At 36.5% G+C, this 20428-nt stretch overlaps 1 protein-coding gene across 1 annotated transcript; it reads right to left on the bottom strand.

Moving 5' to 3' along the window:
- Positions 1 to 1167: 1167 nt before the first annotated feature.
- LOC141316576 (uncharacterized) lies at positions 1168 to 8864 on the bottom strand. Its single transcript, XM_073832794.1, has 16 exons — positions 7663 to 8864; positions 7391 to 7496; positions 6663 to 6880; positions 6280 to 6411; positions 5926 to 6093; positions 5676 to 5812; positions 5187 to 5298; positions 5019 to 5099; positions 4184 to 4364; positions 3963 to 4052; positions 3753 to 3830; positions 3304 to 3364; positions 2791 to 2829; positions 2517 to 2704; positions 2215 to 2399; positions 1168 to 2109 (listed from the first exon to the last, which is right to left on the bottom strand). Exons 1-16 carry the CDS (start codon positions 8083 to 8085, stop codon positions 1708 to 1710), a joined length of 2601 nt encoding a protein of 866 aa, XP_073688895.1. The 5' UTR covers positions 8086 to 8864; the 3' UTR covers positions 1168 to 1707.
- Between the last annotated feature and the right edge of the window lie 11564 nt (positions 8865 to 20428).

Genomic DNA, 20428 nt, shown 5'->3' on the forward strand with positions numbered 1-20428 from the left:
AAGGGGCTACAAACATGGGATCAACTGTTATAGAGAGCTCTTGTCCTCAGTTATCATGTAAATATAGTCAACAATTTGGGGCACTGTCAAGTATTTTAAAAAATTAATTAACTTTATTTTGAACCCATTTAAAAATAAGACATTTATAATCTGATTACATAGATGTATTTACTATCCCCCTAAACTCCTCACTGTACTCTCAACTCACTATTTACAACCTCCAATTCTAAGAAAAACACTATTGTTTTAAAAACTACAATTCCCTATAGCTACCAATGCAGCTTGATACAAATCAGCACTACGGTTGTAGTTTTTCTGGTTTGCAAATTAGGGTTGTAAATTAGGGTTGTAAAAAGATATATCGACTGAATGTATCAAATATCTAGTACAGCCAAAATATTAATTACACTGTGTCTAGATGATCTATGTTAAAAAATATAAATATGTTAGTTTATTTAAGATATTTTAGTCGAAATAGGAGTAGAACCCGCAAACCCCGCCCACAACACAATGCACTTCCGTAACCTTCTGCTACCACTTATTTTTTAGAATCGAAGGAGAAATTGTGAAAAGTTATAACCTTAACGTGAGCATATCGTATTGTTGAGTTATCAGTTTGTTGTTTTTTACTTTGGGGAAATGTTGAAATTATCATTTAAAAAAGTGTGTAAAATACTTTCCTGCGGAAATACGTCATGCAAGCTACGTGGTTTCAGCGGTAGCAGCGTCAATAGCAACCACTATAGCAACGAACTAAAGATAAAACAAAAAAAGTACATTCACAGAACGAAGAATGTGAAAATAAATTGAAAGCAGCCAGTGGGAAGAAGAAAAAGAAAAAAAAGCTGTTCATCTACATAGGCATGGATCTGAAGCATTTCAATAACGGTTATGTAAGAACCTACTGTATGTTGCACACCGTCTGGCGGATTATGACTATAAAATCATTGGACGTCATTTAAGTACATTATTTTTCATTGACTTCAAGTGTGATGTGAATAAATGCTGTGACAATATCTGAAAACATGGCTACAACTCATTGTGGGAAAGCTTTATTGTAGAGTCAATACACCTGTATGTTCACTTTTATTTTTTACAAATGTATTGTTGCTTCAGAGGATTCAAGATTCAATACTGTACTGTCATTTCAACTCAGTCAAAGGGGGTTTGGTTTTGTGAGCTCACAAAAAAAAAAAAAAAAAAAAACCTCACACACTGACCACATTTATACATCACAGTAAATAAGTAATATCACAATATGGTAAACATATTGTACTCATACAGACTAGTGGCGATATGTGTGCTTAAATACAGTACCTAAGCTTTAAAATAGATCAGACCTAGTAAAACAACACGTCTGCACCAGTAAGACAGTAAAATAATTATATTTCTCCACCACCCTGAAAGGTTTCTATGTTCTGCAGCAACATATATATTTTCCTCTTTAAGACATTCTTTTTCACATAGTATAATGATATCAGACAACACTGGAAAAGTAAATCACCTGTGTTTACAGCAAGGATAAAATCAGCACCAGGTGAAAGACAGACTGTTAACAGAGATCAGGATATTTTCTTTGGATTCAAAATGTTTATGAATTGATTGTGCACTTCAGCCTAAAATATACAGTACACTCAAATATACATATATACAGTCTGAGGATTTTAGGCTAGTGTCCTACAGGCCCTGTCCTGCCATTACCAGTGTTTACAGTCCTATATCATTGTCATCCTCATTGTCGTCCTCATTGTCATCATTTTCACCATCGTCATTATATTCCAGTGTCTGTATGCTAGAGATGGGGAGGTCTTGACACAAGTAGAGGTTGTTCGCAGGAACAATGTCTGGTACATGTGGCTGAAACATCACAATGGCTTGATGTCGTTTTCTTTCCAGCTGTTGGAGGCGTTGGATAAGAGCGGCTTTTGTACCAGGCTGATCTGTGTCCTTGATGGCAGAGCACAGAATTGCGTGCTGCTGATGGAGGTGTTTCGTTACAGTTCTCATTTCCTGGTAAAGCATGCGCTTTTCCTCAGCTGCTCGAGTCTTCAAATGAAGGGCATCAATCCCTCGCCTTTTTAGACTCCTCGAAACATTATCTTCTTCAATCTGGAAGACAAAAGAAATAAAAAGTGCTATGTCATGTTACCAGGTGGTTTCTAAAATGATGGGCAGGTAGTTGTGGTTAGTAAGCAGTTAGGTAACTATACTTACAGTGTCATCAAAGCAGAAGTAGACATGCCAAGAGGGGTCGCATGCTTCCTGGAAATCAATTGTTGCAGGAAAGATGCTCTGCTGTGGTGGCCACTGAATGTTGTTGTAATCTTTTATTGCCTGTCTCAGTCTCTTGTTGGAGCTGGCTACCTGTTTGGACAATCTGATGGCAATGCCCTGCCCATCTGTAGCAAAGTTAGGAAACATGCATGCAGAGCAATGAATTTATTAGTTTGTATTATAGTCCTTTTAAAAGTTGGATTTTAATGTCTTAATGTATCTACTTATCCACAGCACTTTACCTGGATATTTTCTTTTTAGATGGAGGAGGACTGCTCTCTCCCTTGATTCAGTTCTAGCTTTGGAGATCAGCTGGCCTCTGAGCTCACAGTCAACATCTTTAAGTGTAGACTTGTAGTCTGAATCAGATTCTTGCCATCTTCTCACAATTCTGTGTTTTTTCTCCAGGTTCAGCAGAGAGTCCTCAATTCTACAATGGTTGACAAATAAATCTTATTAAATGTTATTTACACACTTGATCAGAGAACAGTAACAGACAGATTACTGCTTACTTACTCTGTTTCACACTCCACGTATGACTCACGAGTCCCAGATCTATACATTACAAAAAATCAAAAGCAGAAAGCATTACAAAAAAGCAGAAAGTCTTAAGTCTTAAGTCACTGGGGTATGTTTGTGGCAATAGCCAAAAATACATTGTATGTGTCAAAATTATTGATTTTTCTTTTATGTCAAAAATCATCAGGAAATTAAGCAAAGATCATGTTACATTAAGATTTATAAATATACTATAAATATATCAATATGCAATTTTTGATTAGTAATATGCATTGTCAAGAACCTAATTTGGACAACTTTAAAGGTGATTTTCTCAGTGTTTTGATTTTTTTGCACCCTCAGATTCCAGATTTTCAAATTTCCTATCCTAACAAACTATACATCAATAGAAAGCTTATTTATTGAGCTTTCATATGATGTATATATCTCAGTTTTGTAAAATTTAACCCTATGACTGGTTTTGTGGTCCAGGGTCACATATAGTCTAAAATAAACACATTGAACCCCTACTTTGACTTGTAGAACTGAATCAGCTTGATGATGTAGTCCCTTTTCCATCTAGAGACAGTGTCTGGAGAACAGATAAATACATTATTACTACTCCAATAATGTGCTTCATTTCATGTTACTTCTTCACATAGCTTACAGCAGGGCTGCCCATTCCTGTTCCTTGATCTACTATCCTACAAAGTTCAGCTCCAACCCTTATCAAACAAACCTGAACCAGCTAATTAATCTCTTAGATAGCACTTGATAATTACAGACAGCTGTGTTGGAGCAGGGCTGGAACAAAAGTCTGCAGGTAGGTAGGTAGTCTACAGGAATGGGCACCCCTGGCTTACAGGATTGTATTTCATCACTGTACATGAAAAGGTAAGTATAACATATTTGCAATATTCTTTGCGAATAATATTCATGACCGTCTTACAGTATTCAAGACATTCACTTCAGTTGCTTACGTATTGGTTTCTGTTTCTTCTGGGCTAGCTCCATCTCCCTTTTCTTCCATTTCTCCATGTCTCCCTCAGAAACCAACACTAGACAACAAAAATAACAGGAAACAAGACAACATCAATGCTACATACTCTGTGCACAATGTGCTTGTAAATAGAATCTAAAATTCTCCTATTTACAACTATTGTTACCTGCTTCTTATGTGCATTGTTTACCTGGTGCCTCTCTGATGACAGATGAGATCTCTTCTTGAGCAAGAATCAATATTTTCTCTGCTTTGTCTAGTCTTTGCAGGAGCTGCATCTCTGCAAAGACAGTTTAATGTACTTATGCTGACCAATTTGTGTGTGATCAACTTCACTCCAGAAAATATAAAATGTATAAATAGTGAACCACCAGCACAGAATTTTGACAGGTTATGCAGCAGTGGACAAACCTAGGTCAGTTGATTTCCTCCGTCCATAATGCAAAAGGGCATCAGTCAACAGGTCAAGGCGGTGAGATGGAGTCATCTCCTTTGTGACTCTGGCAAATCTTCGGAGGAAAGACCACAGCCTTTCCATTCCTTCCCCATCTGTGAGCCCAAACCCATCAAGCCGCCTGGTACTATACTTGATCTGCGATTAAAGCAAAGTGGTAGAATATCACAGACAGCGACACTGAGCATGACACTGAGCATATTGTGTGTGGTGTGTGTATACACTTGCTCTGTGCAGTTGTGTGTCATGTGAGGTTCTCCTTTAGTCACACTGTTGTGGTCAACTGAGTTATTTTGCCCTTCCGTTCCTGCTCTGCTGGCTTTTTTGGGACTTTTATGGTGCATAATTATCATCCCTACTCTCTCACAACAGCAGGTAGGCCTACTGTATGTTAGGTGAGTAGAGTAGCTTTTACCCTGACCATTCAGACAGGGCTTGGAGCAGAAGAGGGCCTTGGTGCAACTTGTATTATTTTATCTTTAAATCAGTAAAAATAGCGAAGCTGTTCGTTTTATCACTTTATATTTATGTAATAATTATACAAATGTAATCTGCATAAAAAAATAAAGAAAAAGAAAACAAGGTTGTAACAATCATCTGCTTATAGTGATTATTTTGACCCAGACAGATTTGAGATAAGAGGTTTCCACTTTATAGTCCTAAACGGTGCAATTTTTCAGCATATCTACTTAATTTCAGCTGTGCAGTTGACAGACAGGAAAATGGAGGCCAAACAAGGAGTGAATGATGTGTGCCACAGGTCCTGATGTCTCTATAAAGTAAATGAATTACCTGGCAGGGCAATTTGTGTCCATAAACATGAAATGCTGGTATGGCCAAAGAGATGTTGTGTGGTATGCCCTCCCCTGATTTCTGATTGAACACAGTATGGCACAATTTTGAGTTAATGTGTCTTTTCTCAAAACAATAATTCAGTTTTACACAGAAAAAAATACTTACGTGCAAATGTGAGGCAACAACACAGGCAATGTCATAGACTACTCGCAGGTGTATGTTCTTGTCCTCACATCTTCGAAGTAGCTCATCAATGACGTACAGAGGATAGGCTAATCTATTTCAACACAAAAAGATTGAAATAAAAAAAATAGAATGGTGACACTTTATACTAAGGAAAAGTAAAAATAATTATACAAACAATCTCCAGCATCAAATTCAATACCTAAATACTCAATAAGGGCACTCAAAATGATCCAAACAATTTTCATGTTTCTTATATTAGTGAAGATTATAGAATAGTGGTAAAGTTAAAATTTTGTAATGTTTTTGAATCTCCATGTTAAATGTAAAAACAAATAAAAAACAAATAAAATATGTCTTATGTTAGGGTCATGCTATTCTACGCATTTTATGAATATGTAGAATCAAAAAGGTTAATTATCATTCTGGAACACTGGGTCAATAGATGTCACTACTGTGGCATAGACTTGCCTTTCTCCTTGGCTCATGTTGACAAACATTAGGGGCATTTCATGACGACAAGAGGCTCCAAACACTCCTGTAACATCAAGTTTCTTTGCTTGTTTTTGTGACCTCAGCACGTTGCCAGCCTTGAAGTTACTGCAGTCCTAAAGATTTAAGGAAAACATAGATTTACGGGAGGAATAATGATCTTTTTTCACAAATTATTAAATAAATATTTCTTGGACTCAATCCATGAAATTCTACAACTATGACTAACCTCGTGAGGCTTTGAGCTGTCAAGATGTGATAGCAGGTATTCCTCTACATCCTTTTCATCAACAAACATGCGGGTTCCATGTAATGGCTCAACCGCACTTGTACCTGAGCTTTGCTTCCTCACAAGGCCAAAGTTGGCATCCAATGCCACAATCATATCTCCATCAGCCTGGAAAACAAACACTTACAGTAATACTGGTTTTGTATCTGCACCAGGTTTATACATTTATACTATTACTATTTTATTATAATACTTTATACAAAAAATAACTAATTTTGCAGATATCAATTCAATGCCGAGTCATGAAAAATGCAATCAGGTTAATCAAACAAGAACCATGGAACTAGAACCAACCTTTGGACATGCTGGGCATTTGGTCCCATCATCTAACTCTGGGCAAATATCTACCAAACTTCTTTTTCGGAAGTGGTGATGCCTAAAATGGGATATGGATTCTCCCACCAAGGCTCTGTAGAGTGTGTTAACCTGCGGTATAAGCAGCAATCAGTGAACACATTATTTCGTACACTAACATCTGGTGATGGTGGTTCACTCAGAAGTTGTTATTTTATAGAAAAATAACAAGAATACTTTTGCAACTATACAATCCTAGATGGTTCCATAACTGTTTACTTTTAGTTGTTATAATAAATGGTGTAGTACAATCAAGAAAGGTGTAATTTTCACATCTATATGGACTCGTCAGACTTCAAACTGACCTCTGCAAACTGACTTACCTCTGCAAGAGTGAGGTTATTTTTCCAGCGCAGAGTGTTGCAAAAACCCTCAACAGAAACCTGACACTCCAGTGACAGACAAACAAAAAGCTCTAGCAGAGGGATGGAGAAGGCTGTCTGGGGCTTGTCGGCTGTTGCTGGCCAGAGCCCATACCTCAGCAGCGTGCAGGTTTCTGGTTCACACGCACACATACTGACTGTGACGGTGCAGAGCCGCCCTGACACATAAAAAGAGAAAAATAAAATAAAAACATAACCAAGTACTACTATAGAGACTATCATATCAGCATAGAATAAAATCACCTGAGTGTGTCAACTTAATGGGCCAGTTTCACAGACAGGGGTTAGCCTAAACCAGGATTAGGTTTTAGTTCAATTAGGATATTTAAGTAACTTTAATAAACGTACACTACAAAAAACATTACTGTTTTGAATCTTGAGACAAAACAATAGCACTGACATATTTTAAGATATATCAGTACAATTTGCTTTCTGTTAAAACTGGGGGATTGTTTGTTATTGTTGGAATCAGCAAACAGGCACAGATTGGAATTTTCAAAAAAATTTCACAAATTTAATTAAAACCTTATAGGAAATCATATATTATTATATTATATTATCATTATTATATATTATTATCAAATATATCTTATTCCACATGAAATAGAATTAGATTCCTTAACCTGTCAAGAAAATTAAATACATTAAGATCATGTAAAATGACAAACCTGTGCTGACAATGACCTTCATGTCCTTTGTGTACGCAGCATGGGCATCATGGCCTTCAGGTAAATACAGGAATAACCCCAGGGAGGATGGCTCATAGAAGGCATTCTGTAAGAAATACTGATAGCTCTAACAATGTTTTTAAAACAACAAACTTGGTACACTAACAGTTGAAACTATGTAGTGCTAAAACAATTCGAATAATCTAATGAATCTGTTTGCAATTACTGTGAGTTTGCTGTTTGTATGTATGACTGCATTGTATTGTTCTTACATTCCACTTATCAGGAAGATGCAGTGAATTTCTGTGAGTCCTCTTCAGACAAGCCTCACAAAACACTGCAGTGGTGCTGCACTCAATGCACCTATAATCAGCATGTTCTAGGCAGACAACACACTGAGTAGTGATTGGTGCTGAACATTCAAACGACACCTTAAGCATTTCATCCTTGACTGCATCCCAGGCATGAAGCTCTCTCCTCTTTGCCTTACTGTATGCAGTCTCAGAACATGAACTACAGCTCGGTGCCACTTCATCAGGTTCAGATGTAGAGGGGTCTGAAGGGTGGGTCTGTTTGGAGTCGGGCTGGGGAAGACCTTGACTAAGGTAAGACACCTTTGCAGGGCCAGTGATACACCTCCTCACCACCTTAATCTTAACATTCCTGAAACGTGTGGTTTTAACTGCTTTTCCCATATCTGAAATTAAAAAATTTGGCAATTACTACATAAAGCAAAGTGCAACATGTACTACTAATCTCAGCCTAAAAGACAGAAACACATCAGTGAACATGGGATGCAGATGATGGAAATGGTGCCTGAGAAGATAGATAGATAGATAGATAGATAGATAGATAGATAGATAGATAGATAGATAGATAGATAGATAGATAGATAGATAGATAGATAGATAGATAGATAGGCAATACGCAAAAATAAGTCATTTTTACAGGCTAATTTTGCGTTTAACTAGTAAACTAAATTTCCCCATTAGCTTCGGACACGTGAAAAACATGCTAATTTGTACCGCTAATGCTCACATAAAACATATAAAGTAACGACAGGCTTATAACGTAATATATAACGTTTACATACGCAATTGCAACACGGTTATTTCATGTCAACACTCATGTCACACCACCTTAAAACACATTTTCTGTATTGTTGTGGCTTATTGACTAATTAATTACAGTTTACATGCTCATTTCAATGATCTTACCTGCAAATGTCCACCGGAAAAACTGCGCGGCCGCGACGTTCCCGCGTCATCCAATAGATTTCCGATTACCGGTGAACTGGATTCCTCTAGGACTGGATCTGGAGTCTTCTCTATTAGTATAGCTGATTAACCATGTGGATGGATGATAACAGCCTTCTGAGCCTACCAGTAGGCGCAGCAGGCCCCTACTGGCCCATATCTATCAGCTGATAACCACTGATAACGCCCATTCAATCGAGTGATAACATTCGAAGCGGGTGTAAATAGCATAAGTTATTAGTTGGTGAGGTCTTTAACAACAGCCGTACTTTGTTGAACTAACGTGGTTCAAACGATGAGACCATATGAAACAGTCTTTACTAGCTTATTCGTTTCCACAAAAATGCAGCACAAATAAGCAAGCATTTTAACGTTTTAAATACACTAATCTACTATTATTGTTCAATCGCTGAAGTGTTTTTTTTATTATTTATTTATTTTAATGCCTTTAAAATATGTAGTTTTGTGAACACGGACGAAGAAACGCCAGGCCCGAAGCTCATCCGTAAACCACATAAAACAGCTCATATGCGCTTAGCTCTTTAAAATGATAATCTGTTTACATTGTGTACAGTCGCTGGACTGTTTTTATTTAAATGCTTTTAAAAGAGGCTTAGTGATGTAGTTCGCAGACCGAGAGCTCGGAGCCTTGACTCTCATGTCAGTACAACAGAAAACACTGGCTGAAGGCAGCTCTCTCCGTTTTAAATAAAACTACTTGCAAACACCTGAGTTTAGCTCTTGCTGTGTTCTAAGGGGTTGACGGAATGAAATCGCTGGAACATTTAAATTTTAAAAGGCCGTATTTATTTTCATTTTCAGCTCCACACCTTCAGTGGAGTGGAATGCCTTAAACGGGGCATTATTTTTCGTACGTGACCTGTGGTTAGAGGCATTGTTGCTTGTTAGTAAGACATATGGCATAATAAATTATGTTCTTGGGCATAATTTGCAAGCTAACATGCACTACAAGTCATATCTTATATTTAACCTAAATATAAATGATTCTAATCTGTATTTTTGTGCGTCCTCTATTAAATCACCCTTTATGAGTAGTGCGCATGCGCACAAATGCCTAAGGGAACTTTCGGAGTATGACGTAAGAGGGAACCTGTGCTAAATCAAACAGAAAATACAGCGAAATGACAGGGAACAAAAAATATTAAATGAGTGATTATATGTTCAATACAGTTGCATTTTTTTGAGAACTCTAATCAGTTAAATAGCATAAGTTATTAGTTGGTGAGGTCTTTAACAACAGCCGTACTTTGTTGAACTAACGTGGTTCAAACGATGAGACCATATGAAACAGTCTTTACTAGCTTATTCGTTTCCACAAAAATGCAGCACAAATAAGCAAGCATTTTAACGTTTTAAATACACTAATCTACTATTATTGTTCAATCGCTGAAGTGTTTTTTTTTTTAATGCCTTTAAAATATATAGTTTTGTGAACACGGACGAAGAAACGCCAGCCCCGAAGCTCATCCGTAAACCACATAAAACAGCTCATATGCGCTTAGCTCTTTAAAATGATAATCTGTTTACATTGTGTACAGTCCCTGGACTGTTTTTATTTAAATGCTTTTAAAAGAGGCTTAGTGATGTAGTTCGCAGACCGAGAGCTCGGAGCCTTGACTCTCATGTCAGTACAACAGAAAACACTGGCTGAAGGCAGCTCTCTCCGTTTTAAATAAAACTACTTGCAAACACCTGAGTTTAGCTCTTGCTGTGTTCTAAGGGGTTGACGGAATGAAATCGCTGGAACATTTAAATTTTAAAAGGCCGTATTTATTTTCATTTTCAGCTCCACACCTTCAGTGGAGTGGAATGCCTTAAACGGGGCATTATTTTTCGTACGTGACCTGTGGTTAGAGGCATTGTTGCTTGTTAGTAAGACATATGGCATAATAAATTATGTTCTTGGGCATAATTTGCAAGCTAACATGCACTACAAGTCATATCTTATATTTAACCTAAATATAAATGATTTTAATCTGTATTTTTGTGCATCCTCTATTAAATCACCCTTTATGAGTAGTGCGCATGCGCACAAATGCCTAAGGGAACTTTCGGAGTATGACGTAAGAGGGAACCTGTGCTAAATCAAACAGAAAATACAGCGAAATGACAGGGAACAAAAAATATTAAATGAGTGATTATATGTTCAATACAGTTGCATTTTTTTGAGAACTCTAATCAGTTAAATAGCATAAGTTATTAGTTGGTGAGGTCTTTAACAACAGCCGTACTTTGTTGAACTAACGTGGTTCAAACGATGAGACCATATGAAACAGTCTTTACTAGCTTATTCGTTTCCACAAAAATGCAGCACAAATAAGCAAGCATTTTAACGTTTTAAATACACTAATCTACTATTATTGTTCAATCGCTGAATTGTTTTTTTTTTTTTTTTTTTTTTTTTTAATGCCTTTAAAATATATAGTTTTGTGAACACGGACGAAGAAACGCCAGCCACGAAGCTCATCCGTAAACCACATAAAACAGCTCATATGCGCTTAGCTCTTTAAAATGATAATCTGTTTACATTGTGTACAGTCGCTGGACTGTTTTTATTTAAATGCTTTTAAAAGAGGCTTAGTGATGTAGTTCGCAGACCGAGAGCTCGGAGCCTTGACTCTCATGTCAGTACAACAGAAAACACTGGCTGAAGGCAGCTCTCTCCGTTTTAAATAAAACTACTTGCAAACACCTGAGTTTAGCTCTTGCTGTGTTCTAAGGGGTTGACGGAATGAAATCGCTGGAACATTTAAATTTTAAAAGGCCGTATTTATTTTCATTTTCAGCTCCACACCTTCAGTGGAGTGGAATGCCTTAAACGGGGCATTATTTTTCGTACGTGACCTGTGGTTAGAGGCATTGTTGCTTGTTAGTAAGACATATGGCATAATAAATTATGTTCTTGGGCATAATTTGCAAGCTAACATGCTCTACAAGTCATATCTTATATTTAACCTAAATATAAATGATTTTAATCTGTATTTTTGTGCGTCCTCTATTAAATCACCCTTTATGAGTAGTGCGCATGCGCACAAATGCCTAAGGGAGCTTTCGGAGTATGACGTAAGAGGGAACCTGTGCTAAATCAAACAGAAAATACAGCGAAATGACAGGGAACAAAAAATATTAAATGAGTGATTATATGTTCAATACAGTTGCATTTTTTTGAGAACTCTAATCAGTTAAATAGCATAAGTTATTAGTTGGTGAGGTCTTTAACAACAGCCGTACTTTGTTGAACTAACGTGGTTCAAACGATGAGACCATATGAAACAGTCTTTACTAGCTTATTCGTTTCCACAAAAATGCAGCACAAATAAGCAAGCATTTTAACGTTTTAAATACACTAATCTACTATTATTGTTCAATCGCTGAAGTGTTTTTTTTTTTTTTTATTTATTTATTTTAATGCCTTTAAAATATGTAGTTTTGTGAACACGGACGAAGAAACGCCAGCCCCGAAGCTCATCCGTAAACCACATAAAACAGCTCATATGCGCTTAGCTCTTTAAAATGATAATCTGTTTACATTGTGTACAGTCGCTGGACTGTTTTTATTTAAATGCTTTTAAAAGAGGCTTAGTGATGTAGTTCGCAGACCGAGAGCTCGGAGCCTTGACTCTCATGTCAGTACAACAGAAAACACTGGCTGAAGGCAGCTCTCTCCGTTTTAAATAAAATTACTTGCAAACACCTGAGTTTAGCTCTTGCTGTGTTCTAAGGGGTTGACGGAATGAAATCGCTGGAACATTTAAATTTTAAAAGGCCGTATTTATTTTCATTTTCCGCTCCACACCTTCAGTGGAGTGGAATGCCTTAAACGGGGCATTATTTTTCGTACGTGACCTGTGGTTAGAGGCATTGTTGCTTGTTAGTAAGACATATGGCATAATAAATTATGTTCTTGGGCATAATTTGCAAGCTAACATGCACTACAAGTCATATCTTATATTTAACCTAAATATAAATGATTTTAATCTGTATTTTTGTGCATCCTCTATTAAATCACCCTTTATGAGTAGTGCGCATGCGCACAAATGCCTAAGGGAACTTTTGGAGTATGACGTAAGAGGGAACCTGTGCTAAATCAAACAGAAAATACAGCGAAATGACAGGGAACAAAAAATATTAAATGAGTGATTATATGTTCAATACATTTGCATTTTTTTGAGAACTCTAATCAGTTAAATAGCATAAGTTATTAGTTGGTGAGGTCTTTAACAACAGCCGTACTTTGTTGAACTAACGTGGTTCAAACGATGAGACCATATGAAACAGTCTTTACTAGCTTATTCGTTTCCACAAAAATGCAGCACAAATAAGCAAGCATTTTAACGTTTTAAATACACTAATCTACTATTATTGTTCAATCGCTGAAGTGTTTTTTTTTTATTATTTATTTATTTTAATGCCTTTAAAATATGTAGTTTTGTGAACACGGACGAAGAAACGCCAGCCCCGAAGCTCATCCGTAAACCACATAAAACAGCTCATATGCGCTTAGCTCTTTAAAATGATAATCTGTTTACATTGTGTACAGTCGCTGGACTGTTTTTATTTAAATGCTTTTAAAAGAGGCTTAGTGATGTAGTTCGCAGACCGAGAGCTCGGAGCCTTGACTCTCATGTCAGTACAACAGAAAACACTGGCTGAAGGCAGCTCTCTCCGTTTTAAATAAAATTACTTGCAAACACCTGAGTTTAGCTCTTGCTGTGTTCTAAGGGGTTGACGGAATGAAATCGCTGGAACATTTACATTTTAAAAGGCCGTATTTATTTTCATTTTCCGCTCCACACCTTCAGTGGATATGCCTAAAACGGGGCATTATTTTTCGTACGTGACCTGTGGTTAGAGGCATTGTTGCTTGTTAGTAAGACATATGGCATAATAAATTATGTTCTTGGGCATAATTTCCAAGCTAACATGCACTACAAGTCATATCTTATATTTAACCTAAATATAAATGATTTTAATCTGTATTTTTGTGCGTCCTCTATTAAATCACCCTTTATGAGTAGTGCGCATGCGCACAAATGCCTAAGGGAACTTTTGGAGTATGACGTAAGAGGGAACCTGTGCTAAATCAAACAGAAAATACAGCGAAATGACAGGGAACAAAAAATATTAAATGAGTGATTATATGTTCAATACAGTTGCATTTTTTTGAGAACTCTAATCAGTTAAATAGCATAAGTTATTAGTTGGTGAGGTCTTTAACAACAGCCGTACTTTGTTGAACTAACGTGGTTCAAACGATGAGACCATATGAAACAGTCTTTACTAGCTTATTCGTTTCCACAAAAATGCAGCACAAATAAGCAAGCATTTTAACGTTTTAAATACACTAATCTACTATTATTGTTCAATCGCTGAAGTGTTTTTTTTATTATTTATTTATTTTAATGCCTTTAAAATATGTAGTTTTGTGAACACGGACGAAGAAACGCCAGGCCCGAAGCTCATCCGTAAACCACATAAAACAGCTCATATGCGCTTAGCTCTTTAAAATGATAATCTGTTTACATTGTGTACAGTCGCTGGACTGTTTTTATTTAAATGCTTTTAAAAGAGGCTTAGTGATGTAGTTCGCAGACCGAGAGCTCGGAGCCTTGACTCTCATGTCAGTACAACAGAAAACACTGGCTGAAGGCAGCTCTCTCCGTTTTAAATAAAACTACTTGCAAACACCTGAGTTTAGCTCTTGCTGTGTTCTAAGGGGTTGACGGAATGAAATCGCTGGAACATTTAAATTTTAAAAGGCCGTATTTATTTTCATTTTCAGCTCCACACCTTCAGTGGAGTGGAATGCCTTAAACGGGGCATTATTTTTCGTACGTGACCTGTGGTTAGAGGCATTGTTGCTTGTTAGTAAGACATATGGCATAATAAATTATGTTCTTGGGCATAATTTGCAAGCTAACATGCACTACAAGTCATATCTTATATTTAACCTAAATATAAATGATTCTAATCTGTATTTTTGTGCGTCCTCTATTAAATCACCCTTTATGAGTAGTGCGCATGCGCACAAATGCCTAAGGGAACTTTCGGAGTATGACGTAAGAGGGAACCTGTGCTAAATCAAACAGAAAATACAGCGAAATGACAGGGAACAAAAAATATTAAATGAGTGATTATATGTTCAATACAGTTGCATTTTTTTGAGAACTCTAATCAGTTAAATAGCATAAGTTATTAGTTGGTGAGGTCTTTAACAACAGCCGTACTTTGTTGAACTAACGTGGTTCAAACGATGAGACCATATGAAACAGTCTTTACTAGCTTATTCGTTTCCACAAAAATGCAGCACAAATAAGCAAGCATTTTAACGTTTTAAATACACTAATCTACTATTATTGTTCAATCGCTGAAGTGTTTTTTTTTTTTAATGCCTTTAAAATATATAGTTTTGTGAACACGGACGAAGAAACGCCAGCCCCGAAGCTCATCCGTAAACCACATAAAACAGCTCATATGCGCTTAGCTCTTTAAAATGATAATCTGTTTACATTGTGTACAGTCCCTGGACTGTTTTTATTTAAATGCTTTTAAAAGAGGCTTAGTGATGTAGTTCGCAGACCGAGAGCTCGGAGCCTTGACTCTCATGTCAGTACAACAGAAAACACTGGCTGAAGGCAGCTCTCTCCGTTTTAAATAAAACTACTTGCAAACACCTGAGTTTAGCTCTTGCTGTGTTCTAAGGGGTTGACGGAATGAAATCGCTGGAACATTTAAATTTTAAAAGGCCGTATTTATTTTCATTTTCAGCTCCACACCTTCAGTGGAGTGGAATGCCTTAAACGGGGCATTATTTTTCGTACGTGACCTGTGGTTAGAGGCATTGTTGCTTGTTAGTAAGACATATGGCATAATAAATTATGTTCTTGGGCATAATTTGCAAGCTAACATGCACTACAAGTCATATCTTATATTTAACCTAAATATAAATGATTTTAATCTGTATTTTTGTGCATCCTCTATTAAATCACCCTTTATGAGTAGTGCGCATGCGCACAAATGCCTAAGGGAACTTTCGGAGTATGACGTAAGAGGGAACCTGTGCTAAATCAAACAGAAAATACAGCGAAATGACAGGGAACAAAAAATATTAAATGAGTGATTATATGTTCAATACAGTTGCATTTTTTTGAGAACTCTAATCAGTTAAATAGCATAAGTTATTAGTTGGTGAGGTCTTTAACAACAGCCGTACTTTGTTGAACTAACGTGGTTCAAACGATGAGACCATATGAAACAGTCTTTACTAGCTTATTCGTTTCCACAAAAATGCAGCACAAATAAGCAAGCATTTTAACGTTTTAAATACACTAATCTACTATTATTGTTCAATCGCTGAATTGTTTTTTTTTTTTTTTTTTTTTTTTTTAATGCCTTTAAAATATATAGTTTTGTGAACACGGACGAAGAAACGCCAGCCACGAAGCTCATCCGTAAACCACATAAAACAGCTCATATGCGCTTAGCTCTTTAAAATGATAATCTGTTTACATTGTGTACAGTCGCTGGACTGTTTTTATTTAAATGCTTTTAAAAGAGGCTTAGTGATGTAGTTCGCAGACCGAGAGCTCGGAGCCTTGACTCTCATGTCAGTACAACAGAAAACACTGGCTGAAGGCAGCTCTCTCCGTTTTAAATAAAACTACTTGCAAACACCTGAGTTTAGCTCTTGCTGTGTTCTAAGGGGTTGACGGAATGAAATCGCTGGAACATTTAAATTTTAAAAGGCCGTATTTATTTTCATTTTCAGCTCCACACCTTCAGTGGATATGCCTTAAACGGGGCATTATTTTTCGTACGTGACCTGTGGTTAGAGGCATTGTTGCTTGTTAGTAAGACATATGGCATAATAAATTATGTTCTTGGGCATAATTTGCAAGCTAACATGCTCTACAAGTCATATCTTATATTTAACCTAAATATAAATGATTTTAATCTGTATTTTTGTGCGTCCTCTATTAAATCACCCTTTATGAGTAGTGCGCATGCGCACAAATGCCTAAGGGAGCTTTCGGAGTATGACGTAAGAGGGAACCTGTGCTAAATCAAACAGAAAATACAGCGAAATGACAGGGAACAAAAAATATTAAATGAGTGATTATATGTTCAATACAGTTGCATTTTTTTGAGAACTCTAATCAGTTAAATAGCATAAGTTATTAGTTGGTGAGGTCTTTAACAACAGCCGTACTTTGTTGAACTAACGTGGTTCAAACGATGAGACCATATGAAACAGTCTTTACTAGCTTATTCGTTTCCACAAAAATGCAGCACAAATAAGCAAGCATTTTAACGTTTTAAATACACTAATCTACTATTATTGTTCAATCGCTGAAGTGTTTTTTTTTTTTTTTATTTATTTATTTTAATGCCTTTAAAATATGTAGTTTTGTGAACACGGACGAAGAAACGCCAGCCCCGAAGCTCATCCGTAAACCACATAAAACAGCTCATATGCGCTTAGCTCTTTAAAATGATAATCTGTTTACATTGTGTACAGTCGCTGGACTGTTTTTATTTAAATGCTTTTAAAAGAGGCTTAGTGATGTAGTTCGCAGACCGAGAGCTCGGAGCCTTGACTCTCATGTCAGTACAACAGAAAACACTGGCTGAAGGCAGCTCTCTCCATTTTAAATAAAACTACTTGCAAACACCTGAGTTTAGCTCTTGCTGTGTTCTAAGGGGTTGACGGAATGAAATCGCTGGAACATTTAAATTTTAAAAGGCCGTATTTATTTTCATTTTCAGCTCCACACCTTCAGTGGATATGCCTTAAACGGGGCATTATTTTTCGTACGTGACCTGTGGTTAGAGGCATTGTTGCTTGTTAGTAAGACATATGGCATAATAAATTATGTTCTTGGGCATAATTTGCAAGCTAACATGCTCTACAAGTCATATCTTATATTTAACCTAAATATAAATGATTTTAATCTGTATTTTTGTGCGTCCTCTATTAAATCACCCTTTATGAGTAGTGCGCATGCGCACAAATGCCTAAGGGAACTTTTGGAGTATGACGTAAGAGGGAACCTGTGATAAATCAAACAGAAAATACAGCGAAATGACAGGGAACAAAAAATATTAAATGAGTGATTATATGTTCAATACAGTTGCATTTTTTTGAGAACTCTAATCAGTTAAATAGCATAAGTTATTAGTTGGTGAGGTCTTTAACAACAGCCGTACTTTGTTGAACTAACGTGGTTCAAACGATGAGACCATATGAAACAGTCTTTACTAGCTTATTCGTTTCCACAAAAATGCAGCACAAATAAGCAAGCATTTTAACGTTTTAAATACACTAATCTACTATTATTGTTCAATCGCTGAAGTGTTTTTTTTATTATTTATTTATTTTAATGCCTTTAAAATATGTAGTTTTGTGAACACGGACGAAGAAACGCCAGGCCCGAAGCTCATCCGTAAACCACATAAAACAGCTCATATGCGCTTAGCTCTTTAAAATGATAATCTGTTTACATTGTGTACAGTCGCTGGACTGTTTTTATTTAAATGCTTTTAAAAGAGGCTTAGTGATGTAGTTCGCAGACCGAGAGCTCGGAGCCTTGACTCTCATGTCAGTACAACAGAAAACACTGGCTGAAGGCAGCTCTCTCCGTTTTAAATAAAACTACTTGCAAACACCTGAGTTTAGCTCTTGCTGTGTTCTAAGGGGTTGACGGAATGAAATCGCTGGAACATTTAAATTTTAAAAGGCCGTATTTATTTTCATTTTCAGCTCCACACCTTCAGTGGAGTGGAATGCCTTAAACGGGGCATTATTTTTCGTACGTGACCTGTGGTTAGAGGCATTGTTGCTTGTTAGTAAGACATATGGCATAATAAATTATGTTCTTGGGCATAATTTGCAAGCTAACATGCACTACAAGTCATATCTTATATTTAACCTAAATATAAATGATTTTAATCTGTATTTTTGTGCATCCTCTATTAAATCACCCTTTATGAGTAGTGCGCATGCGCACAAATGCCTAAGGGAACTTTCGGAGTATGACGTAAGAGGGAACCTGTGCTAAATCAAACAGAAAATACAGCGAAATGACAGGGAACAAAAAATATTAAATGAGTGATTATATGTTCAATACAGTTGCATTTTTTTGAGAACTCTAATCAGTTAAATAGCATAAGTTATTAGTTGGTGAGGTCTTTAACAACAGCCGTACTTTGTTGAACTAACGTGGTTCAAACGATGAGACCATATGAAACAGTCTTTACTAGCTTATTCGTTTCCACAAAAATGCAGCACAAATAAGCAAGCATTTTAACGTTTTAAATACACTAATCTACTATTATTGTTCAATCGCTGAATTGTTTTTTTTTTTTTTTTTTTTTTTTTTAATGCCTTTAAAATATATAGTTTTGTGAACACGGACGAAGAAACGCCAGCCACGAAGCTCATCCGTAAACCACATAAAACAGCTCATATGCGCTTAGCTCTTTAAAATGATAATCTGTTTACATTGTGTACAGTCGCTGGACTGTTTTTATTTAAATGCTTTTAAAAGAGGCTTAGTGATGTAGTTCGCAGACCGAGAGCTCGGAGCCTTGACTCTCATGTCAGTACAACAGAAAACACTGGCTGAAGGCAGCTCTCTCCGTTTTAAATAAAACTACTTGCAAACACCTGAGTTTAGCTCTTGCTGTGTTCTAAGGGGTTGACGGAATGAAATCGCTGGAACATTTAAATTTTAAAAGGCCGTATTTATTTTCATTTTCAGCTCCACACCTTCAGTGGAGTGGAATGCCTTAAACGGGGCATTATTTTTCGTACGTGACCTGTGGTTAGAGGCATTGTTGCTTGTTAGTAAGACATATGGCATAATAAATTATGTTCTTGGGCATAATTTGCAAGCTAACATGCTCTACAAGTCATATCTTATATTTAACCTAAATATAAATGATTTTAATCTGTATTTTTGTGCGTCCTCTATTAAATCACCCTTTATGAGTAGTGCGCATGCGCACAAATGCCTAAGGGAGCTTTCGGAGTATGACGTAAGAGGGAACCTGTGCTAAATCAAACAGAAAATACAGCGAAATGACAGGGAACAAAAAATATTAAATGAGTGATTATATGTTCAATACAGTTGCATTTTTTTGAGAACTCTAATCAGTTAAATAGCATAAGTTATTAGTTGGTGAGGTCTTTAACAACAGCCGTACTTTGTTGAACTAACGTGGTTCAAACGATGAGACCATATGAAACAGTCTTTACTAGCTTATTCGTTTCCACAAAAATGCAGCACAAATAAGCAAGCATTTTAACGTTTTAAATACACTAATCTACTATTATTGTTCAATCGCTGAAGTGTTTTTTTTTTTTTTTATTTATTTATTTTAATGCCTTTAAAATATGTAGTTTTGTGAACACGGACGAAGAAACGCCAGCCCCGAAGCTCATCCGTAAACCACATAAAACAGCTCATATGCGCTTAGCTCTTTAAAATGATAATCTGTTTACATTGTGTACAGTCGCTGGACTGTTTTTATTTAAATGCTTTTAAAAGAGGCTTAGTGATGTAGTTCGCAGACCGAGAGCTCGGAGCCTTGACTCTCATGTCAGTACAACAGAAAACACTGGCTGAAGGCAGCTCTCTCCGTTTTAAATAAAATTACTTGCAAACACCTGAGTTTAGCTCTTGCTGTGTTCTAAGGGGTTGACGGAATGAAATCGCTGGAACATTTAAATTTTAAAAGGCCGTATTTATTTTCATTTTCC

This window comes from Garra rufa, unplaced genomic scaffold (genome assembly GCF_049309525.1).
Source record: "Garra rufa unplaced genomic scaffold, GarRuf1.0 hap1_unplaced_109, whole genome shotgun sequence".
NCBI classification, from domain to species: domain Eukaryota; kingdom Metazoa; phylum Chordata; class Actinopteri; order Cypriniformes; family Cyprinidae; genus Garra; species Garra rufa.